The sequence below is a fragment of the Pavona decussata genome, unplaced genomic scaffold (genome assembly GCF_977016875.1).
Source record: "Pavona decussata unplaced genomic scaffold, jaPavDecu1.1 SCAFFOLD_156, whole genome shotgun sequence".
In the NCBI taxonomy this organism is placed as follows: Eukaryota; Metazoa; Cnidaria; class Anthozoa; order Scleractinia; family Agariciidae; genus Pavona; species Pavona decussata.
Genome location: NW_028145568.1, coordinates 1167924 through 1192389, shown reverse-complemented (window position 1 = coordinate 1192389; position 24466 = coordinate 1167924). Strand labels below are relative to the sequence as shown.

The 24466-nt window shown below is 40.0% G+C and overlaps 2 protein-coding genes and 1 pseudogene across 3 annotated transcripts in view; 2 read left to right on the top strand and 1 right to left on the bottom strand.

Annotated features, from left to right (window-relative positions):
- Window positions 1–10869, top strand: part of LOC146465168 (uncharacterized) — a 134589-nt gene extending 123720 nt beyond the window's left edge. Inside the window, exons 4-11 of one of the 2 annotated variants that reach the window (XM_085128865.1) lie at window positions 441–521; window positions 1990–2119; window positions 4494–4653; window positions 5522–5614; window positions 6234–6326; window positions 7697–8151; window positions 9376–9475; window positions 9783–10869. In XM_085128865.1, coding sequence (XP_084984991.1) covers window positions 441–521; window positions 1990–2119; window positions 4494–4653; window positions 5522–5614; window positions 6234–6326; window positions 7697–8151; window positions 9376–9475; window positions 9783–9919 — 1249 coding nt within the window. In that variant the 3' untranslated portion in view covers window positions 9920–10869. The remainder of the gene's footprint in view (window positions 1–440; window positions 522–1989; window positions 2120–4493; window positions 4654–5521; window positions 5615–6233; window positions 6327–7696; window positions 8152–9375; window positions 9476–9782) is intronic. The other variant, XM_085128866.1, reaches the window with a different exon arrangement.
- Window positions 10870–10958: 89 nt separating this feature from the next.
- On the top strand, window positions 10959–16241 carry LOC146465167 (uncharacterized). Its single transcript, XM_085128868.1, has 7 exons — window positions 10959–11202; window positions 12228–12530; window positions 13032–13184; window positions 13852–13971; window positions 14336–14473; window positions 15079–15152; window positions 15794–16241. The coding sequence occupies exons 1-7, from the start codon at window positions 11059–11061 to the stop codon at window positions 15867–15869; spliced, it is 1008 nt and encodes a 335-aa protein (XP_084984994.1). The 5' UTR covers window positions 10959–11058; the 3' UTR covers window positions 15870–16241.
- A 7272-nt stretch (window positions 16242–23513) lies between these two features.
- LOC146465166 (uncharacterized protein KIAA1958-like) lies at window positions 23514–24466 on the bottom strand (annotated as a pseudogene).

Sequence of the window (24466 nt, the reverse complement as noted above, 5' to 3'; positions counted from 1 at the left end):
ATGCCAGGTTACCAGTAAACAAAGCGTTTAATGTCATTTAAGCTACATGTATCCTGTAAGGTTCAAAGTCAGTGCATCAGTTTGAATTCTTGTCAATAAGCCCCCGCACACACACACACACCCCGTTTCTAGAGGTAACCTTAATTTCACTATATTTTTTTTATAGACAAGACACAAAGGGCCCTTTGCAGAAAACGGTCACATGGTACAAAAAACACCATGCTGGATGGCAAGCTACGCACTGGGACATCCAAAACAAAGAAAATTCAAATTTGACTGTCTGAAGTTGCTTTGTTTTGGATGTTCCAGTGCGTTGCTTGCCATCCAGCAAGGTGTTTTTTGTCCCGTGTGACCGTTTTCTGCAAAGGGCCCATTTCCGTCTCTGAAAAGTAAAATTAATATAAAGACATGTCTTGTTTGTTTATCTGTTCATTTTGAAGACTGAAGTCCTCCCCACATGGTACCGTCAAAATTTCAAAACCAGAGGGAAAAATTAGCTCATCGACAATTAAAGTGTCAGGGTAAGTTCCAAAGAAGTCATGCTGTCCATTTACTACAGTCAACTCTCTCATAGCTACCACTTCTTGTAAGCGACCACTTCGTAAACAACCATTTATTTCTCTAAATACTGTTTCAAGAGCTCTCTCGTGGGCGACCACCACTCAAATTTCTTGAGGGACTGCAACCACCTTTTAGGCCAGAAATTACACATATTCTTTTGTTTTTTGTTTCCGGTAAGCGACCACCCAACATAATTATTATGATCATTAGTAAATCATTACTCAGAAGTGACAAAAGTTCAATTTTTAATGACACTACCCCAGACTGCTGACAGATAATAACAGTTTACAGACAAAGAAGATGGTTTTAATTAGATCTGTACATGTAGGTAAATGGGAATTGTTACAGTGATGTGTACTTCCAAAATGTTATTCAAAGTTTCATCAGAAGAATTCATAGATGTGAAAAAATCAAATTAGTTAGTTTCTATTGGCCTAATTTTAGCTCCTTAATCAATCCAGTATTAGGCTTATTTTGTTGATCTTTCCCGCAAGCGACCACTTTGTCGTGCCCCATGGGTGGTCCCTTACAAGAGAGTTGACTGTAATAGCTTACAGGGCAACTGAGGAAAGCCCTCCCCTAAGTAGGCAATTTCCATATAATGCGTAAGGTTTACAGTGTGTGAACTTTATGATCATGTTGGCAATCTGCATACATGTGTACATGTACATGTACAGTACTTGTATGTGTTTGAAAGGTTAAGGTGCACTCAAGCCTAAGTGGCCCACACGGCCGGAGCTTAACCCACATTCTGAAGTATGAAACAACTGTTGGGATGCTAGTCCATTGCAGGATTACCTGGGGGAATCTTGACAGACAATGTGGAGCAACGTTTCTTGTCTGTAAAAAAGCAACACAGCAATGCGGAGACCAACCTACAGTAGCCTTAAACCACTACGTCCTGATCTTCCAGCCATAGCCGTCAGATAAAACATCTGACACAATAACCACTACAACACCATGCCTCCAATGTATACACGTGTTGTACTTAAGAACAAAAAGAGTGTGCAATCATACATCACGTCACATAATTGTTCGGCCATGGGATACCAGAACCAGACTTAAAGTTAGTAAATTTATTGAGATAGGACATTCTGAAGGCCAAATTATTTACATATTTTGGTGAATGAGAATGATGTATTATTTTAATCCGAGTGCTCCTATCAGAAGTTGAACCTAAGACCTATTACTAGTGCAGATGCTCTACCTCTGAGCTACAGGAGACTCATGGGAGCTTAGGCCATTAAACTACAGTGTAGGTTCATGGGACAAACTTCCTGCATACAGCTAGAAGTATGCAGAAGTGAGTTTCTATGGCTGTGTCCAAACCTTGGCAATTCATAATGGACATAGGTTGCCTTCTGAGAGTAAGCTAACACTGACTGCAGCAATAATTTACCAAATTGAAATGTCTTATTACTGTTTTAGCCCGGCTAGAGGTGGAAGACAACTTTATACCCATGATGAAGATTTGGCCCTCTTGTTATTTGTGAAAGAACATAAAGCTTTTCATCCCATTAGAGGAAACAATTTGTACAAGGAGGCAGCAAAAGCCAAGGTAGCATGTACAGACTCAATCTTTATTGCTAAGCGGGGTGAGGTGGGGGTGCGCAACGAAGTTGTACAGGAAGGCTCTGCTGCCAACTTCAAAATCCTCACCCATTTTATAGAAAAATTGAAGTGCCGTGAAACATGTGACCTACAAAATCACAAAATTTCATGTAAAAAGGTACATGTACACTTACCTATTGTTTTATTGTGAGGGTTAAAATTAATTCCAAGACTTAGCCTATGTGACTTTTTCCCAATCTCAGCTAATTGAATTATACATGTGTAATTGGTGTAAGCAATAGAAAAAGTCATACTGTACATGTAAGTTACACTGCAATAATAATTATTATTGAAATTTCAACCTCAAGGATGGAACTATGATCTTACACCATAAGCAATTTGTATGCAACCTCAGACTTATTTGGAACAGCCTGTAAACTTACATGTACCACTTTCTACTCAAAGTAATTAGTTTATGACCAAACTCATCAAAAAAAATTATTATGAGCATCTGTCATTGGACACCCGTTGGATGTTCCACTGAGCTATAGGAAGAGTCATGGTGAGGTAGGTTACTAACTGACTAGTTTGCATGCACCACAGAAGGTTATTTATTATTCAGCACATTTTATTATATAGACACGAGTGTTTTACTGGAAAATACACCACTCGTAAAATTCAAACGAAACAACATCTGGTACCCCAGTGCCGTATTTTCCATTTCCTCACTAGTGAGGATATTGATGACATCATTTCCCACTTTTTTGCGGTTGTTTATGCAAACAGTCAGTGAAAAATGGCGAGCGATAGGTTTGTTTATATAATAAAAAGAAAATTACACGGTGGCTTGAAGATGTGAATGTTATGTTTGAGTGGTAAAAACAACATTTTATGAACGAGCACAGCTTGTGAGTAAAATATTGTTTTAACTACTGGAAAAGAAAAGTCATATCTTCAATACACTGTAATATCCTCTTTGTAACATTGACCAAATATACACTGTTCCAGTCTGAGATACATGTAAGAGAGGGGTCTCAGATCAAAAATCCCAGAAAGCTTGCTTTTTGGCCCAACAAATTGAATGGTAAACTTAAGAAGATTTGTATAGAACCAGATCTACATGAACTAACTACATATATCTTATTCGATGGTTTTACATATAATACGTGCGGATATTTTGTGAGTTGCGTAGTATTTTTCCAAGCCCCAGAGGGGTGAGGAAAAATGCAAGCAAGGAGCAAAATGTCCATGGGTATTATTATTTTGTAAAACCATCGAATAAGATATTTATTATTCCACTACAAAAATATTTTGTTATTTTGGCTTTTCTTTTCTAGAAAGAATGTTGAAATACACCTGGCATTATGTATCTGTCAACCAGTTTCGGCACATGTGAATTATGTGAACAACACAGAAAGCCAGTGAAATGTCTTTGTCTGTATTCGCTCTGTTGTAAACCGGTCAAACCAGGACACTACAGTGAATTACCGTCTTACATTTTGCTGTTCTCTTGACCTTATTTGGTGAAATGACATAAAAGTGGAATATTAATGAAGTTATTCATTGATTGTTGGACCTTGAAACTTTTCTGGTCATGTTGCACTCTGTCAACGTTCATCTTCTCTACACAATGCATATTTAACAATATTATCCTGTGAAATCGCCCGGAATATTACCTGATATTTAGCCTACGAGGCCGTACATGTAGGCCAAGTTGGCTAAAATCAGGGGATATTATGCAAGGTGGAATAGGAAAATTGTTTTATTATTCAACACATTGATAACAAAAACACAGTTTTATTACAGAAAAGCTGGAGACAATCTTCATTTTGTAAAGTAAGCGTAAGTGTATGTTTTCCCATATGAGGTCACAAAAATATTAATTTCTCCCTGACACACAAAATTACTTTATGGCAGGATATCTGTTGACTATGATCAACGAATACAGTACTCATTGACCCCTGACCATACATGTATTTGAGCAGTGTTACAATGTGTTGAATAATAATCTCTGATACAGGTAATTTATTGTGCCTGGGAGAAGAATGTAACAAAAAAAATACCATCTCCAGCTTTTCTGCAATGAAACTGTGCTTTGTTGTCAACATGTTAAACAACATCCTGTTATCCTGTTCAATCTTGTAGAATATCGCCTGATTTTTACTTTGTAGCCAACTAAGTATCAGGCAATATGCCACATGATTCTACAGGATAACTGTTGAATAAATTATACTTTGTCAAAAGAAAAGAAAAATTGTAAATGATAAGCCCCACTTGTTTTTGCCACCAGTGCAAGTTACATGTATACTTAATTATGTTGGTTTGTCATTTGAAGTTTTTTGTTTTTAATGTTTGTTGTTTTTGTTCACATTATTTTGTAGGTTACCACTCATACATGGCAGTCAATGAGAGATCATTATTTAAAAGTCTTGCATAACCGTAAAAAACCAAGAGATTTTAATAAGCTGTTATTTACATGTAAATCTGAGAAAGTTAAACCAGCAGTAGATCTCAAGGGAAAAATGCTTAATGGAGAAGCTGGTAAGTACGTTTGCTATTATAAATCAGGTTTTTATGTTTAAAATCTTTAAACGAAAACAGCTCCATGTGTCCACTCAAAGGAACCTGAGTAACATGTATGGCAACCTTACCATCACAATCAGTGGAAGAACCTGGTTGTCACTGCTTGGGATTACGCTGACGTTTAAGGTGGTTCCTTTGAAAAAGAAGATGTGATACTATTTTCAAAACTTTGCATAATTATTTATTGCATCTTGTACATTCAAAGAAAATAAAAAAAGGGGTGGCTAACCATGCTAATGCCAAGCAAAACTTGAGCAGCTGCTTGCTTAGTTCCTAACAATGGACTTTAATGATGACTCCAACTGAATATGAAAATGGAAAATGTTTGTTTTCCATTTGTGCTTACATGTTTCTTCGTTAGTAAACTTATGCACACAGTTATGCATAACGGTGGCTTTAGAAATGTATCCAGAGTTGTACACACTTCCCTAAGACTTTGAAATAGGAATTTAAGTCACATTGCATATTAATGAAGAAGAAATGAAGTAAGAGGAGCGTCAGTTGTGCTCCAAAATTGGTTTTAGATATGATAGTCTATGACCTTTTGTGTTGTTTATGGCTTGCTTATATAAGCTTTTGCACTTTGTTTTGTCTTGTTGAAGCAAAATAAACTTGTTATCGGACCTTGTTTTGCGTTCCCTAAAAATGTCTTTGCTTGCTGAAAATGTTGGGAAAATAATAAGCGTCCACTCTCATTGGCCCCAAAATTAAATAAGTGCGCAGGGCGGTTAATCGAATACATATGGTAAGCAAACAATGACTAAAAATTTTTTGAGTTTTCTTCATATTAATTTTATACTGATACATGTATGGTACCTGGTTCCAGGTCAGTCAAGGAAAATGGCATCACAAAGGCCAAGTCCCAGTAAGAAAATTGTTGCTGGCAATAAAGATTCAGTAGAACAGGATACAGTTTCCGGTAAGAAGGGCATGTATCCTTTTGATTTTGCCTACAATTTTTGGATCATATGTAAAACAGGTGGCCACTGAGTTCACATGTCAACTGATGTGATGGTCAAGAGTTAACCAATGTTATTGTAAGTTGAGTATTGATTAAGAGTAGATCCACTGATGTGGCTGACACTCACCCCAATAAATCTCTTGGCTGTTTGTTAGTTAGTCGGGAGTCAGTCTACGTGTTAAACCCATTCTTGACGGTTATGTCTGCCAATATGTTGGTCAAGTATCAGCAAAGTGTTGGCCAAGTTTTGACAGACATGTCATCATCTGAGTGTTGATCAGCACACTGTCAACTTACACATATCAGTATCAACTGTGTTTTGTGTTGTTGAAGCAAACTAAAGTTGTTATCCCTAGTTTTGTTATTCTCTAAAAATGTCTTCGCTTGCTGAAAATGTTGGGAAAATAATAAGCGCCTACCTTCCAATAAGCTCCCACCTTGAATAAGTGACCACTCTCATTGGCCCAAAATTAAATAAGCGCCCAGGGCAGTTACGGTAAACAAACAATGACTAACAATTTCTTGAGTTTTCTTCTTATTAATATTATACTGATACATGTATGGCACCTGCGTCTAGGTCAATCAAGCAAAACAGCATCACAAAGGGCAAGTCCGAACAAGAAAATTGTAGCTGGCAATAAAGATTCAGTAGAACAGGATATAGTTTCTGGTAAGAAGTACATGTATCCTTTTGATTTTGCCTAAAATTTTTGGATCATATGTACAACAGGGCCGGTTTGTTTGAAAGCCGATTAACGCTAATCCACAGTTAAAAGTTAACCGAGGTTTTCATCTCACTCGTTAAAAATGAATTTAAATGCTCATTTTAAGCTAATGGTAAAGAAAAGTCTGAGGCAAAACTAAGGGACAAAAATCTTTTTTTACTAATCCTTACGGATTAGTAAATGTACGCGAATCAAAGTTCACATTAACCCAGGATTAGCTTAATCGGCCTTGAACAACTGGGCGCAGGTGGCCACAGTTCACATATCAACTGGTGTGTTGATCAAGAGTTGACCAATGTTATTGTCAGTTGAGTATTGATTAAGAGTAGATCCACTGATGTGGCTGACACTCACCCCAATAAATCTCTTGGCTGTTTGTTAGTTAGTCGGGAGTCAGTCTGCATGTTAGCCCATTCTTGACTGTTATGTCTGCCAACATGTTGGTCAAGCATCAGCAAAGTATTGGCCAAGTTTTGACAGACATGTCATCACCTGAGTGATGATCAGCAGCCTATCAGCTGGCCATACCAGTATCAACTGACATATATCGGTATCACTGACCCATGGGTTGTTCAGTCAAGTGTCAGCCATATGTTTACCAACTTGCCAGATGAGTGTGATCTAACATATAAAATAAAGAAATCAATCAACTTTGTTTAACGAGGGTGACACTTAACAGTCTGACGACTGACAAACCTGTGGCCCTCGGATTCCAGATCGAATTGGAATTTGGAAATGTTGGTTTTTGTGGAGGGAGGAAAACCGGAGAACCCGGAGAAAAACCTCTCGGAGCAAGGACGAGAACCAACAATGAACTCAACCCACATATGACGTCGAGTACGGAAATCAAACCCGGCCCACATTGGTGGGAGGCAAGTGCTCTCACCACTTTGCCATCCCTGCTCCCAGGAATATCTGGCACTAGGATCCACCAAGACAGCTTATATGTACAATATGTGGTGTATTGGTTGATGTATTGGCCTTTAATGGATCAAAACCTAGCTGAAAGCCAACTGAAAAACCAACATTCAAATTCAAATCACACAAAAATAGCTATTCAAAAAAGCTGTCCAAAATGAACTAACAATTGAAGACAAAGAAAAACAAATTTACATGTACATGTCATATACATAGAATTAATAATTAGATGTATTAAGATAAAATATATTTCGGGCAGTAATACAAATGTTACCTTTAGTTGTATTTCTTAATGCACGATTATGTGGATATGTGAATAATCCATGTTGCAATAACTACAACGTATTTTACATAAAAGTACGCGTAACATGTTACCTGTACTGTTTTTCTTTTAAAGATAAGTTGCCACATGTTACAAGTGGTGATAGCGCCGATGATGAAAGCAGTGCTGGCGAAGATGTAGATTATGATAAGTTATTTGATGAAAATCTTCTCCGACTGGCTGCGGAATCCAAAGCCCAAAATGATCGCAAAAAAGTTGATAATGAGGGAACAGGGAAAATAGGTGCCAGTGATGAGAACAAAGTGTCATCAAGCCAAGATGTTCAAAATCAAAAGACAGTAAGAACAAGAAGACAGAAGCCAATGGATCAACAAGAAGATTTAAACGACTTTGATGGCGAAGTGAGTGCAAGACAGGATTTAAAGAGACCTTCAGCTGGTGAAGATGGAGATAAGAGGCCTTTAGCCAAAAGGACCAAAGCTAATTTGCCGTCAAAACCCGATGAAAAAGTGCCTCAAATGAATGGGAAGATAAGAACGCCCTATCAGGAATTCAAGTTAAACATCCAGGTATACATAACTTACATACATGGATATTATTTTATTTCTCCTTAAATGGGTTTTTGTATCCTTGAGGGAAATTCTAAATCTGATGGAGTGAAGCTGAAAATAATTGTTTCAGTTTCGATTCAAACTGACTTTTGTTCTTCGCCAAATTTGAATTGGCATCGAGAACTAAACTCGCAGTTCTGTTTCAAATTCTTTGTAACGGTTGAAACACGTTTTAGAGAAGTGCAGATTGACAAGATTCTTGTATCAAGAAAGCATGCTTCTTGCACAACGCTGAAGTCATGCCTTACATTGCGTCTGCAATTTCTAGATAGATGTAAGCTAAATTCACTGCTGTCACTAAATTTAAGTACCTGGACTGGCAGAAAAAAGGAATTGCTTTGATAGTACACAGGCCTTGTTTTTGTATCTTTAGAAAGATCCTCTAAGATCTTTGAAGACTTGCATATAGATCTTAAGGATCTTAACATCTAATTATGGATAATCTTGTTAAGATGCTTGACGTTCTTGCAATGCCAACGTCCTGCAAAGATCTTACAGGATCTTGAAGGATATTGCCGCACAGATCTCGAAGAATCTTGCTATTTTGATCCCATAGGATCTTGCGTAGGATCAACTAAGAATCCTTTAAGATTTTAAATGGTTCTACAAAATTCTGTACGTATCCTCTGAAGTTATAGCCTGTGAGCTGGAGCAGACGCCTTCTGTTTTTTGGCTTTTGTTTCACGTGCGGTGGGTGAAACAAAAGCCGAAAAACGTGTCTGCACTCACACGCTGCTACGGGATCCTTTAAAGAATTTTACCAAGGGATGTAGCTCTCCCCTCAGCCCTAGTTTATAGCCTTGAAATGTTGAAAGACTGATACTTCAAATTCATTGTAGTACTGGTAAAAATTTATACCAAAAGTGTCAACTACTAAAGAACGAGGAGCAGTGTGGTAACCAAAAAATTGCTGGAGGTTACATGTAAATTCGTGTAAATGTAAATAACAAATCGAAAACTTAAAACTTGCAGTTGATTAAAAGCAAAAGGAATGTAATATTTTGTGCGACGGATGAGTGGGGTTATGGAGTCAGGAATTGAACAGTTTTAAAATATTTATTTAACAGATGTCACAAGTTAATGATTAATGTCTCAATTGAAATGGGAGTAGTGGGCGAGTAATGGATCTTTTTTGTTGTATTTGAGTGTTGTATAGCAGCATGTTTGATTGATAATTCACAGAGACTGGCATCCCAGTGGACAGTACCAAAGACTATCCATGCATTGCTTGTCACCTCGGGCAAGTTAGATGCTGCAGAAAGATATCTACAAAATGGTTCAGGTTGGCTTTCATTTGTCTTCGTTCTTCATTAGCGAGTCTAACTGTTTGACAAAACTCTGGTCAGGGCTTTGCAATTGTTTCTCATATGTTGGAAGTTTTGAAATCTCCATAAAATTTTGTCATCTTTCTCCTCCTCCTCCTCCTCCTCCTCCTCCTCCTTCTTCTACTTCTTCTTCTTTGTACCGTTACGTACGTCTGCTACTCAGGGACACTGTACAAACCAAGTTAAATGACAAAGAGAAATAGTTATTGGATTATTATGTGAGACTTGTCAAACGTCATTTGTTTTTGTTTTTTCTTGAATTAGCTGGTAAAGAACAGTGGAGCGTGGAGGAAGACAAGATACTGCTAAGCAAAAACAAAGAGGCAATTTCATGTGTGGCAAAGACAAAGGGGCTACAGTCTGTTGTAGACAGAATGAACTTCATGGAAGGAATCAATTAATGCTCGATCCCTTTTGTATATGTGTTTACATAAACTTGAAGCAGTGAAAAGGAAACAGCCTTGGTGACAATTTGGTTTCCAAGGGGATTGGTCACCCGCGAGACTACTCGGTAGTACAGTTATTATTTTATTATATAGCTGAAGTGGTTTGCGCCCAAAAAGAGCAGTTTCATTTGCTCCCTCTACGCCCACTATCTCGAAAATTAAGTTTAAACAAAAATAAATTCGAGAAAGCGGGGGCTCTTGGTAGTCAGTAGAAAAACACTGTAACATTACTGTTCGAGATAACCAATGCTCCAGGTAACAGGAGTCTGCTTTAGCTAGCTAACATTACCTGCCATCTACAATTTTGCCTGTGCATTGTGGAAATATTGGTATTTTGTATCTGGTCACGTGATCAAAATGACTTTCTTTTTAATAACGTATGAACAACTTCTTTTCGCAATCAAACGTTTTAAGGGTACTTTGGTTATGCTCACAAAAAATAAGCATAATTGACAAAATTTTACCAAGGCAATAGTTAGTTCAAGTTTTGGACGCATTGTTGGAAGACGAAGTTGCGCCTTCCAGCATGGCGCAAGGGGCCTATTAATAAAGCTTTTAGTGGGAAAGAAAAAATTTTTGAAGGTTTTTATAACACAAAGAAACTAAATTAAAAACCGATCGTTCGACACTTTAACCTACCTAACCATTCTTACATGGCAGTCTGTGGCATTTCTCTGCAACATAGTAACAAAGAAAGCCACAAAAGTTTAGAACAAAAATGCGTCTTCCAAATAGGCACAAAAAAAAAGGAAAAGAAAATTGAAATTTTTCACATACTCGGTGACGATTCTCCATTTAACAGACGGGAGCGGAATTGTTTGAGACGCCATGGTAATAGGTTACGACTTTCTTATTATTGTCGTAAAGGGAAACGAGCGTACCCGGATGCGGCAAATTCCAAGAATGAGGACAAAAAAGAAAATACTCCCCACCACCCCCCCCCCCCCCCCCGAGCCAAAAAAAAATGACAAAAACGCAGTTAAAGTGTGCATCTACAATGTATAGGGCACGAATTCAAAGCAAAACTCAAGCCATCATTTCCTACTGCAGGGCGCGATTGGTTCTGCAGGCTAAGTTCAAAGCAAATAGGTGACATGAACTTCATTTGCTTGCAGTTCTTTCAATCCGCTGCAGCGAAATATCAACGAAAGAGCACCACTGTGGTACCTTCGATTGCCTCCATGTCCCTGGAGAGCGTATGTGAATCAAAACGAGGCAATTTGCGACCTAGCTCATGGGTGAGTTGTAAATTTTGTTGAAGGAAAAAAACAACTTCTTTTTATATGAAAGAAAGGTGATGTTATGTTTAAGCCTGGTGAACAAATAGTAGATGTATTTTTCAGTCACCTAGCCTGCGTAGCAGTCGTTTCCTTTTCCTTCAAGCCAACCGGGGCAAGCGCGCGAGGGCATTGGGCGAAAAGGAGCAAAAAAGTAGGGTTTCCTTTCCTTCCCCGCCCCTCCTCCCCGCTCCTACTTTTTTGCTCCTTTTTGCCCAATGCCCTCGCGCACTTGCCCCGCTTGGCTTGAAGGAAAAGGAAACGACTGCTACGCAGGCTATCAGTCACCGTATTGGAAGAACCCGAATGTTCTTTTTGCAAGTATGCCTGTGTCACTGACTGAAAAATACATTTATCAACGTCTTTTTAATTAATATTCACCTCTAATCTTGTTCGGGAAGATTTCGTGACGGTGGACCATACGCAACTGCATAAGCTGCGTTCATAAGTACGATTGGTCTTTCATGTATTAGATCTTAACACCCGTTAAGTAGAGAACAACATAACCTTCGATCAGGCGATTTTCGCTAGGTAAAGGACAGTGTAAGAGGTAATAAAAGTGCAGTGTATGTCACACTACGCAAAGAAAAAGCCTTCGACCTCCGGATTTGATTAACTTTTATTTTTAACACTCTAACGCTGTAGAGTTAATTCTCTGATTCATAATTTCTATCATTAGTGCCAGTGTCAGTCAAGTATTCGAATTAAAATTTAATAAATGCCATGCATAGATCATTGGATGCTTTTCCTGGTTGCAAATCTTCTTAATCGTAGTAAGTAATTTGTTTCTTATACTAAAGTTCAAAAATAGAAGGAGCTGTCCCAGGACTCTTTCTTCCGCTGTAGTTTGTGGTCTGTAGTTAGGTAAACGCTAATGGCGTTTTAATCCCCTAAACCTGAATTTTTGTCTTAATTTGTTATAGAGTGTGGTTCCATTGATTTTTAGAAATACATTAAATCTGCCTTTTTATTTTTCTTTGGATTAGTGTGAGGGCCCAACGTTCAGCCTCGAGTCAGCGGCTGCATTCGAGCGAATGCCCTTTAGATCAGTAAGCCAAGAGGTGCTCCACCATCCTGTGGAGAGCCTTCCTATTCGCAAGCACACCGCTGGAAAGCCGGTGGAAAGAGCGCAGTCTCAAGGCGATAGTGTGATCAGTGGTGGCTCTCTTCAAGATAGAGACAGCGACTTTGAACGATCGCCTGTGGCTCGCCCCAGACCTCCGCTGGCGAAATCAAAATACACCCGAAAGTTTTCCGATCCACAACCACTGGGCTTGTTTCCTATCCACGTAAGTTGAAAAATGTTGCACCGTTTTTCTCCGTTGTAATATTTTTAATACGCTTCAGAATTCGGTCAAGTATTATACGTTTTAGTTCGTTAGTTCGAACGCGGGAATTGCGGGAAATTTTTGAAGCACAGGAGAGAGCGGCTATTAAAAAAAAAATGGGCAGATTTAACTGCTAAACGGCGATCGATTGATCATCGATTAGTCAATTAATCAATCAATCAATCAATCAATAAAGCAGTCAGCCAGCCGGTTGTCTGGTTGGCTGGTCGCCAGGTCAGTCAGTCAGACAGTCAGACAGTCCGTGAGACAGACAGTCGTCAGCCATTCAGTCTGTCTGTCAGTCAGTCAGTCAGTCAGTGAATCAATGCAGCAGTCAGCCAGCCAGTTGTTTGGTTGGTTGGTCTCCAGGTCAGTCAGTCAGGCAGTCGTCAGTCATTCAGGCGGGCAGCTGGTCGCTTAAAGTAAGAAATTATTTCAAAGTATTGTAACTTGTTTCTAAAGGGAGAAGACGACGAACTTCCCATGATGTCACTGAACCGTATGTCTTATGACATCAACCTAAATCGCAGTAACTCAGACTGTACCACTCGCAAAACAGACGTCAGTCCTTTCGTAAGGATGTCCGTGGAACGAACAAGCATGAGAAGGAAAAAGGTAAATTGGGTACCGATAAGAAATTGAATTGAACCAATTCCAGAGCATGTTAAGTTGCCTCGAGGCTTTGACACTTAAGGTTTAATCCCACAAACTTCAGAGTTTACACAACATTTTATGTATTATATCTCTTAGAGCCATGATAAATGCGAGAATAATTGCATGAAACGTTGCCTGTTATAGCATGACTTCCAACCGAGAACGCTTTTGCAAGACAATTTGTTGCAACTGCTGAAAAAGTAGAACTGGTTTCTACTTTCGTGAACGGATTCTGAGGCCAGCTGCACGAAACATCCACTGTACAATCTTCTTCATTCTTATATTGGTATATTCAGTAACAATGTTTGCCGTCCAATTTCAAAATAAGTGGGATGAGAAGATTCCCAAGGACGAGCAAACCTATCTAGGTAGGAGCGCAGTACGATTCCAATCTGGGTGTCAAAGGACTCATTGAATCCGATTATGTTTCAAATTGGACAGCATGTATTCCAATTACCACAGTTACAATCTTAGGGCAGACATTGATTGTTCAGCTATATACGGTCTTTACTTTACTTTACCTAACAACGACATTTTGCATTGGGTCATGGGTTATCCTATCCGAGAAATATTCGGGCAGATAATCGCATGATATTTAGGCTAATGTTGTGTATTTTCTTGCCTGCAGCGCCCAATGTCATGGCAAGGAATTCAGCAATATCAGCAGCTTATACCTCATTTAGAGGAAGGAAACGACAGAACAGCGATGGATCTTGAACTTCACCTCGAGGCCTCAAGAGCCAAACAGGTTTGTAACTGACTTTCATGAGAATTCTTCTGTTCTTAAGCTTTATACTGTATTTCTCAGTTCTTCTTGCGTTGGTTGTTGTCGTTAGTGATAAGAATTTGGAGTTGCATAAGAAGAAGGTGATCTCAGCACTGCTGATTTTCTTGTGAAGTATTTTGAAGGAAACCGTGGTTTTAATCAGCAATTTATCATTACTGTTTTCGTCGAGGGAAGCGAGATTTAAAAAGCCCGCTGTCGATTTTTCAAATGATTAATCGAGAAATTCAAGTACGAGAGGTTGAAAATTGAAAGATGTGTTTCGGTAAATTTCAATGACGACAACGGAAGCAAACCCAACAATTTTTTTTTTATTTTGTGTCTTTAGTTACAAGTGAACGATGAAATTAGAAGGTTATCCCAGCTGAAGAAGAGGATCGAGGAAGCTATCGACGGAGGATCGACGGAGATTCCTAAGTGGCTTGAAGAAAGTGAGGAGTCTCAAACTCTTCTAAGAGATGTGGAGGTGAGTGCCCTGAATGCAAATTCTTCTTATCGATCATCTTCCTCTTTTTATAGCTGGGAAAATAGGCCAATTCCGAGTTGTAGTGAACCTCGTTGTGAAAGCGAGGCTAAATGCTTTTCATATGAAAATTAGTTTGTTTGCACATGATTTTCATTCACATGCAAACAAAACTAGTTTTCACTTGAAGAGCTTTGCACTCAGCCTTGCGTTCGTAATGAAGCTCAAAGCAACTCGGAAATGGCCTACTAGGTCATTTAGGTTTCCAAGCTTTAATTTATTCATGTCTAGAGCACTTAGAGGAACTCTTAAAATTCTCACGGTAATGTATTTTCGTTTTCTTTTAAACATATGATTGTAAAGCGCTATTGATCAGCACATGTAAATACGCGCTATATAAATTGGTAAATTATTATTATTAAAATGCGAGAACAGTAATTTGGATATTAATTTACACGGCTGCTGACTCAGTACGATTGAAAAAGTCATGAAACGTTTTTCGATTGCTGTAGCTTAAGGTGGTGTTCCTTTTTTCAATGTTTTTTCTCTATATAGCTTGAGACACGTATTTTTGATTAGTTTATTGAGAAATGGTTTGTTATTCCTAGGGCTTTAGAAGCTTAAACCTTCACAGTTACCGCGGTAGAAGTCCTTATTCGAGAAGAAGTCACAAGGCGTTAAGGTAGGATGTCCTTTGATTGGTTTTCTATGGCTTCTGAAAGCCACGTTGTTTAACTCCTTCCAACCAATGAGGACAATTTACTTGCTTACTCAGCCAATCAGGTGCAGGACCAGAGCAACGATTTGCCACACGCGACATTTCCCGCGCTTTTTACCATTGCCTCTTGTGGTAAACTTGTCAACCTTGCATTTATTTACCGGCAATGATGCCGTTACCATCACTCGCCATTTTCGTCTCTACAACAAAACGCGTGCATTCCAGTTATCAATCGGAGGGTTCAATTTAAATAAACCCCTTTTTAGATTACAGCAGTCCCCTGTTTTTTCTTAGAGGACAATTTTCGCGCTCACTCGCATGGTAAGCTTCCTTTACTATCCATAACAAAAGTAAGGCACTGCTCGTATTTCTATCCCTTTCCAGCTTGCTGGTATATAGGATGATAATGCCATCGGCTGAAAGCTTGTCCTCGAAATTTCACATTTTTCGGACAATCTTTCATCTTCGGTACTTATTCTCCTATGTACCAACCACGTGAAGTGGGTTATTTACTAAAGGATAGCATTTGCCAAATTGTACCACATTTGACTGCATTTCGACTAAGGAATAATTTATACCAATGTTTTGTTTTTGCTTTCTTTTAGGGAACGACTTCCTTCACTTCTTCCCAAGCAAGTGAAGTCCCCAGCGAATCCCAATGGCAGTGAACATTGGGTGTGAGACCGTTTACAAATCAAAGGCGCCGATTGAAGTCGATACTCCTCACAAGCTCCTGGAGAAAGAGCAACCGAAGGCAAATCGGTTCCCTTCATGAAATGAGGTCAAGAAAGTGAGCACAATACACAAGGCTTGAAAAAAATATATATTGGCGTCCGTTTTGTCTCAAGTCTGTTGGTAGTTCGTTGCTGTTGTTGTTGCTATGAAAAGCTTAATTGACTGTTGTTGTTGTACAAACGGACCAAAAACTTTCAAAAAGTGTAAATTAAGTTGTCTTTTCTATCCGACGAAAGAGAACTACTCTATAAAAGTGTTAGAACTGTTACACTTGATATTTTTGTAGTTTGTTTGTAACCTTAAATAATTTTGTACGCTTTGTTAACTAAAACTGGACTTTTATCCCCTGTATTTGTAATCTGTTAAGCTGCAGTCACAAACTTGTCGTGCATTTTCTTAGATAGATGATTAGAGAACTTTTTTTCTTTTTAATAACATTTCGACGGTAGGCTCAAAAGTTCATCCAATTTGTCTAGTATATACTTGGCGTAGTTAAGCCCGTCTACACAGGTCGTTTTAATGTTGATGCTTCAAGTCTTCAAGAACAAAATTGGCCAACTTCCGAACATGCTTGAAACCTCCTGCAATAGCTCGCTCAAATCACACCCAAATCGCACGAAAATCGCCAGGGTGTCTACAACTGCGATTCGAAGTTGCAGCCTTTGAGTCGAGAAAGAAGAGATCACGACGGAAATTACATTAGAAAATCGCTTGTGTTAACGGGCTTTCATCGATGCTGTTTCTCTGACGTATTGTCAACCGGTTCGTTTCATAAATGTGCTTTTTGTTGAGCAATAGTAACGCGAATACCTTTTTGTTTTTGTAACTGTTGGTTTAGGTACACTTAACTCCTTCACTCCCACAATAAAACATGAGCGAGTCTTGATTAAATCCTACAGTGTGACCATTCAACTGGAAGCACTTCAGAACTTAAGGATGATGCTGGTTATTCAGTTTCTTGAATTGGTTTATATCAAGCCCCCGTCGGAGTGAATGAGTTAAATGTCGTAAATGTAGTTGTACTTTACTCTGCGTACAACCGCTGGCTCCATTAGCAGACGTCTTTACGCTGGCCATTGTACTTGTAGTTTGTAGCTAATATCCTTGTGATGAAGAATATCTGACGAAAGCCTAAATAGTGCAATTTAAATTCTCCATTTCCTTTCACTAAAAGCGTGCAAGAAATGCACCTCAGAAGTAAGAAAGATACACGAAAATATGGTCCCCAAAAATATAATTGAAGTCTTGCTAAAATCTTATATATATATTATATACTCTACTGGTAATTTGTTAAAATTTTGTATCCCAAATTTTGTTCATACATGGGATGTACATATTTATTTATTACGTTGACATCTATATATTCCATTTGTGAAGAATAATATTTTAATATATGGCATTATATACTCAGGATAACCTCCAAGATGACTAGTTCACGGTCATTTGGTTTGTTATATAAATTCATTCGTTTGTCTTGTAAACGACATAAGGTAATAAAGGAGAAAGCATTATTTTGAAGAACAGTGTTTGTGTTGTGTATCACTTCTTTCTCAGCCAATAAGAAGTAAAACCGACGGTGACTTGGTCACGTGCCATTTCCTGTGCTTGGCCGCAGGTTCCAAACACGTGGTTCAAATTCGAGTTGTGTTTTTAACTCGTGACACTGGCAACCAAGAAAAACACTAAAGAAAATAGAAAACATGTTCACTCTTGTGTTTTCAGAAGATTTTGTGCCTTTCTTTAAAGGCGTATTAGTTGCCAACGCATGGTTTTGGCCGAGGCACTCTAGAATTCCCCGCGTTTATATATACAAGGAATCTTTTAATAAAAAAAGTAAGAAATGTGTTTGTAGTATGGGAAGGTTTCCCGATTTGATGAAACTAGGCGCGCACGGTGGTTTGGGAAATTTTTTAGCAAGCGTGCAAGGTGGTGTTGGAAAGTTGAAATACAATATTACATGATTGAAATAGATTTACATTATCTGGGTTACACGTATACAAAAAGATTGTAATTCAGCGATACACTGTTGCAAGTTTTTTTTCATGTTTTTCCCAAATATTACACAAACAATCTTGAAATACAAAATTGTGTGATTGTCATAGATTTCACTGTCATATTTACAAAGCAATGTGTTGAATATTTCTATGAATATTAACTCCAATAAAATAGTTGAAACGTCAAATTTTCGACAGTCGTGTACAATATTTATATTCAATACAAATCGTCAAAAACAACTATTCAAAACCGGGCGCAGCTCTAGTGAACACTATTTCTAGTGTAAGCTAATACAGATTGATCTACTCGGATGCTTTTGCTGAAAATTTAAACTGTAGAAAGTTTTACGAATAGGAATTTCCCCCCCCCCCCCCCCCCCCGAATTTACAAGCTGTTGTTGGTTTTACGACAATGCAAGCTTAGTGATCCTTGTCTCGCATTTCTAACGACATATTTCGTAACCTTTAGAAAAGGAAGGAGAAGATCAGAGTGACATGCATCCACTGGGAATCGATTCCTCTACCTTAAATTCCAATCTACCGAGAAGAGTTCATGAGTGATGCAAGGAACAATTTACAACCTATGGCCCTCTGCGTTTGAAAAAAAAAAAAAACAATTCACCTTCACAAGTTGCCTCACAGGGCCTTTGATTTTCATCAGGATCAGTTTGTGTGCTATTAAAATGACCAACACTGATAACTTGGGTTTCACATGAGACTCAACAGAAAAACTCCTATAACAAAGACACGAGAAACGAGAGCGAAGCTCGAGGAAAACTGTGAGCTTCGAGGAACAGATAACTGATGTCCAAGGACAAATATCTGAGCATACTTTTAAGGTGAAATGGAGGCTATTGTGTTTATTATCCTTTAAATATTTTTCGCAACAGCGGCGCGGGATCTGCCAGTCTGCCATATGTCAATCACGTCAAAGGTTCTCAATTGGCTTCCAAAATCCACACGTCTCAATATTCAGATTTCGGTTCAGTCGAAAGGATGTGTTTGAGGAAAAAGTACACTGACACTTGAAAGGAAAAGGAATTTTTAATACCGTGAAAGACTAAAGCAAGATACAAGTGGCGGACAAAGTTACAGGGAATCTAACCACCTTTCGTGAACAAGATCAAAGCGAAAAATCAGTTGTTTACTTCGCAGTCCGTAAAATGTTTAAGCCGCCGTGAACCAAACACCCCCGCTTTGCTGGTCCTTTTATTTCGTGTTCAATTGGATCAGTACTTTATATTGAAAATACAATTGTGGAATTGACCAGCCGAAAACAATTGCCCACTGGGCATAACAGAATGCTCCACATGACTGACGTACGATGCGCTGGGTGTATCAAGACGTCCCCTCGCCAATACAGAGTAAAGACCACAGAGTTCACAACAACAAGCCACATATTTTTTAATGGCGAGCACATGCTCTCGCTTCCTTTACATACGGGAATTTAGTGACTGACGTAATACATGTCATGCCACATGTCACATCCTCCCCAATATAAAATGGGTAGACAAACAAACAAAAAAAACGAAAACTGGAACATGTATGAGAAACCTTAAACAATAATAAACTGGAACATGGACACTGTGTGAAAGTGTCTAAACTGGTTTCTAAACTGTTCAATCCCTAACAACAAATATTGAAAGTGTCTCGACTGGTAATAAATGTTCAAACCCTAACAACAAATAGAAGGCTCCGGTGTTAAGCCCAACAGGCAATGTTCACAAGTTGCTTGTAGGTTGGTCACGCTATAAAGTACGAAGGTCTAGTGACCAGTCTTCCTGACCGGGTTCTAGTCCCTAAGTCCGGCTCTCTCTGCTCTTTGTAGGGTTCAATACATAGCGGGCCTTTAGTGCCTGATTCTTCGCAAGGTGAGGGTTCATCGGGGTCGTCAGGGCAGCTTGGCATTTGTGGTGGCTCAGTAAGGGTTTCCTCGGAAGGCAGCTTGCTGGCCCTTCTTCCATGGCCTAATATGTTGCTTTCTGGTATTTGTTGTGATTCACCACTGGTTGCTTCAGGGCTTGACTCGTTGGTCTTCTTCAGATGGGCTCTGTTGCGCCTAAAGGAAGATCCATCTGCTGTCTCAACTTCATATGACCTTTCGTCAAGTTGTTCAACAACCACTCCCTTCTTCCATTCCTTTTTCCCCAGTACAAACGGTTTCTGCCTCACAGTGTCTCCCTCATTCAATTCAGGTAAGTCATGGGCATAAGCATTGTAGTGCCGAGCCTGCCTTTTTTGAACATCTTTCAGCTTCTCTCTCTCGTGACTAGAGCTCAGGGTTCTTGGTTCCAGGAGAGAACCAGTTGTGGGCAGTAATGTCCTTGTCCTCCTATTCATGAGCCTCTGAACTGGACTGCTTCCGATTCCTTGTGATGGGATATTGCGCTCAGCCAGTAGTCCCAAGCAGAAGTCATCGCCACCTTTGGCAGTTTTAAGAAGGAGTTTTTTGGCGGACTTCACAGCAGCCTCTACTTTGCCGTTAGCCTTAATGTTGTAAGGAGAGGTGACCCTGTGCTCAATGTCCCATTCTTTTGTAAATTTTTGGAACTCTGCAGCTACAAATTGGGGACCATTGTCACTAACGAGTTGACACGGACTACCATGTCTTGTAAAGTGGGCCTTGAGTTTTCTGACCACAGTTCCAGAATCTGTGTTATGTAGCCGGTCCAGCTCCCAATAACCACTATAGTAGTCGACCGTCACCAAGTAATCTTTCTGGTTCAGGGTGAAGAGGTCCACAGCAACTTTCTCCCAAGGCCTCTGCGGTACGTCATGACTCATGAGGGTTTCTTTCCCATGAGAAACTTCAAATAATCTGCAGGGCTCACAAGTCGAGATCCAGTGTTTGAGTTCAGAGTTCATACCAGGCCAGTACACGCTCTCTCTCGCTCTCCTTAAAGAGCCTTCTACACCAGCGTACGACGCATGTATGTCTTTCTTTATCTCAGCTCTCAGCCCTTGAGGCACAACAGGGCGCTCCCCTTTGAACACCAGCCCATCATAAACACTAAGTTCATCTCTCATGCTGTAGTAGGGCGTCAGTTGAGGTGAGATCTTTAACCGATCCTCAGGCCATCCCTTCAGTATGGTGTCCATAAGCAGTTGCAGGGTTTCATCCTTTGCAGTCTCGAGTTGGATTTTCTGTACCTCTCTTGTCGCATGGGTAGGAATTGGACGGCATTGACAGACTCAAATTCACTGGGGTGTGCCTGAAGATCGGCCGGGAGAAATGATCTGCTCATCATGTCTGCCAGATGTTGGGTATGACCAGGGGTGTACTGGATGTCTATGTCGTAGGCCAGGCTTCTGAGGAGCATACCTTGTAGGCGTTTTGGCGCCCTATCAAGTGGTTTCTTGGCGATAGACTCTAGAGGCTTGTGGTCTGTTTTGATGACAACGTGACGCCCATAGACATACTGATGCCATTTCTCCAGTGACAATTGATAACATTTCTTTTTCGATGGTTGCATAGCGGTCTCTGGATCCGTTAAAGCTCTACTAACATAAGCAAGGGGACGACCTTTTTACATAAGGACCGCACCAAGTCCTAGGCTACTGGCATCGCACTGTATGACAAGTTCCTTGTCTGGGCTATAGTCAGCAAGAAATGGAGCTTGAGTGACTAGTTGCTTCACCTCTTCGAAAGCTTTGTCTTCAGCATCTCCCCAGTACCACTCAACTCCTGTCTGGTTCAGTCTCCTAAGTGAATGCATGACTTGGGAAAGTCTTGGCAGGAATTTAGCAAGGTAGGTAACAGTGCCTTTCAGTCTCTCAATTTCTTCGTTGGTCTCAGGCGTCTCTAGTTTCAAGATGGCTTCCACTTGGTTTGGGTCAGGTTTCAAACCCTGTGCAGTCAGCAGATGTCCCATGAAATCCACCTTTTGTACCCTCAGCAAGACTTTGTCCCTGTTGAGCTTGATGGACTTCTGTCGGCAACGTTCCAATAGCAATGAGAGATTCTTGTCATGATCTTGCCTGGCTTCATCAAGAGTGTCACCAACACCATAAATCAAGATGTCATCTGCTATGCAGGCAACACCCACAAGTCCTTCCAGAGCTTGGACCAGACATTTCTGGAATATTTCCGACTTACGGAAAGTCCAAAGGGCAGGCGTGCCCACCTATACCTCCCAGAAGGGGTCCAAAATGTGGTAAGCATGCTAGAGTCTTGTTCCAAAGAACAGTGCCAATATCCATGACTAAGGTCAACTTTGCTGAAGATTTTGGCCTTAGCAAGGTCAGGAAGGATGTCATCAAGGACCGGTAGTTGATAGTGTTCCCGCTTTAGCGCAAGGTTCAAAGAACGTGGGTCTATGCAGATGCGTAGGACTCCATTCTTCTTGGTGGCAATTGCCATCTGACTGTTACCCAGTCAGTGGGTTCATCCACTGGAGTGAGAACGCCTGCCGTGACTAGCCTGTCAAGTTCTAGTTTCACTGGTTCATCGAGTATTTTCGAAATGGGATGAAAAAAATGTGGAGTAATCGTACAAAAATCGCTCTCAGAGAAAAAATATTTCGAAAGAAAAAATTCGCAGACACGTTTTTGTTGTTTATATGTTAAACTAGATACTGTCCAAATTTGAAGGCAAACGAACAAATTCGTTTTGAGTTTTAGCTCTTTGAAGTGGCTCCTCCAAGTGAAAAAAATTTATTCGAGAAAACAGCGCTAAAAATTCGGCAATTCATTTTATTTCAAAATTCTTGGTTTAGTTGGATAGCCAGTTCTATAAGCTTTAATTTGATATGAGGGTTCAGGTATCTACAGTTTAAACCAGACGCGCTACATCGCTTGGACGCGAGACACTTCTGAAGACACCTCTGAAGGTACCGGGTAACCTTAAAAATTTCCAATGCGCTCTGCCCGATGGTGCAAAGAAAAGGAGCCTTCTGGTATGCCTCTCCTTGCGTTGAAATTTTCGAAACGATAGCAAAGTTGAGGTTTGCTTCCACAACTTCCACCTTTTCGCCGAGCAGTCAGCAAGATTGAGTGAAGCTGGCGGTTTCACTTGAGGTAACAACGGGCGATGGATATGTCCAGCTTGGTTTGAAGCCGTTGTGTGTACAGAAACGGTCGGGGAGTTTCCAGAGGAAGTTTCCTCGTCGCTCATCGTTGAAACAGTAAACAGAATAAAAACACTACCGCTGCCACCATGTATCAAGATGTCCTCTCGCAAATACAGAGTAAAGAACACAGAGTTCACAACAACAAGCTACATATTTTTTTATGGCGAGCACATGCTCTCGCTTCCTTTACATACGGCAAACCAGTAACTGACGTCAGTACATGTCACGCCACATGTCACACTGGGACCTGTGAAGAAGTCGAGGTTGACCTTGCAGTCGAAGACGACAGGAACGGTTGGTTTTGCTGGATTTCCGTCAGAGCGCTTTCTTTGCTAACTCGAGGATGAATGGAACCAGCAACGAAGTCGCTCACAATCGCTGAGGATTGGACTTGCTGCTCGAGTGTAGGACGTTTGTGATAGCTCAGTTTCCACGGCTGAGTCGCTTTTATGGCCGGTCACTGACTGAACTCTGACATTTTCAAGTCCTGATGCCTTCACTTTACTTTTTACTTTACTTCAGGATCGTCACAGAGGTGGTTCGCAAACAATGCAAAGTGTAAACTTCACAGCTAACACAGGACAGCGAGGATTGCCCGGCATCTCTGACATAACAGCTGCAGCTTCATTCTCGCTGCTGTTGAGGCCCCCTTGGTGGTTTTTCGTGGCCGTCTCCACAAGTGTAATGTACTCAAGGGCGGAGCTTGATTTGTGGTTCTGAATATCTTCAGGCGTCATCTCCCTCATGTTTTCTCGACCGCGTTTGCCAAAGTGAAGCATTATATTGAACCAGGCTGTCTGCAGTAAGCTTTCTGGTGTTCCAGGCCAAGCTGTTTCTTTTCGTGGAGAATTTCGACATCTCGGGGAATCATTGCTGGCTTGGGTTTCGTGGACGAAATTTTGCCTTCACGGGCTAGCTCCACAAGGTGAGCATAGAGAGCCTTCCTTTGCCGGCTAAAACTCTCTGTCAGTAATGATACTGAAATTTACGTTTTCTTTTTTTAAATACCTATCCAGGCCAGCACGACTGAATTGCTCTCATTGAATTACGGCTGTAATATTTGTCGTCGTGTGAGGGAGCTTCGACGTAAAATCTACGCAAAATATTTACGAGCTCTTCCTTTGTACACTCGTTTAATGGCTTGTTGATTGCTTTCTCCTGTCGCCAGGCTGAAAGAAATTATAAATACTCTAGAATGAGATGGGCTAAAACTATTTTCGTCTTTCTTATGTTTTTTGTGACGTTTATAATTTAAGGACTGTTGAACAGAGTGAAACTTGATACAAAGAAAAAATCTCGCTACGAGCTTGAGTATTTAAACAGTGTGCTAAGTTACAAATTAGACGAAACGTTTGCGAACAGCTTACCGTCAAAAACGTTTACGGCGTATGAAGTTGATTTTTTTGGCGTTTAATGGTACCGCTTTATCGACCAGCAGATTTATCTCTTCTTCCGTCACAAAGGCGAAACGTTTCCCCAT

Coding starts and splice junctions, on each gene's coding strand:
- LOC146465167 (XM_085128868.1), top strand. CDS start 11,059: ATGAACTTCATTTGCTTGCAGTTCTTTCAATCCGCTGCAGCGAAATAT. Junction 11,203..12,227: donor ATTTGCGACCTAGCTCATGG/GTGAGTTGTAAA, acceptor TCTTTGGATTAG/TGTGAGGGCCCAACGTTCAG. Junction 13,972..14,335: donor AGGCCTCAAGAGCCAAACAG/GTTTGTAACTGA, acceptor TTGTGTCTTTAG/TTACAAGTGAACGATGAAAT.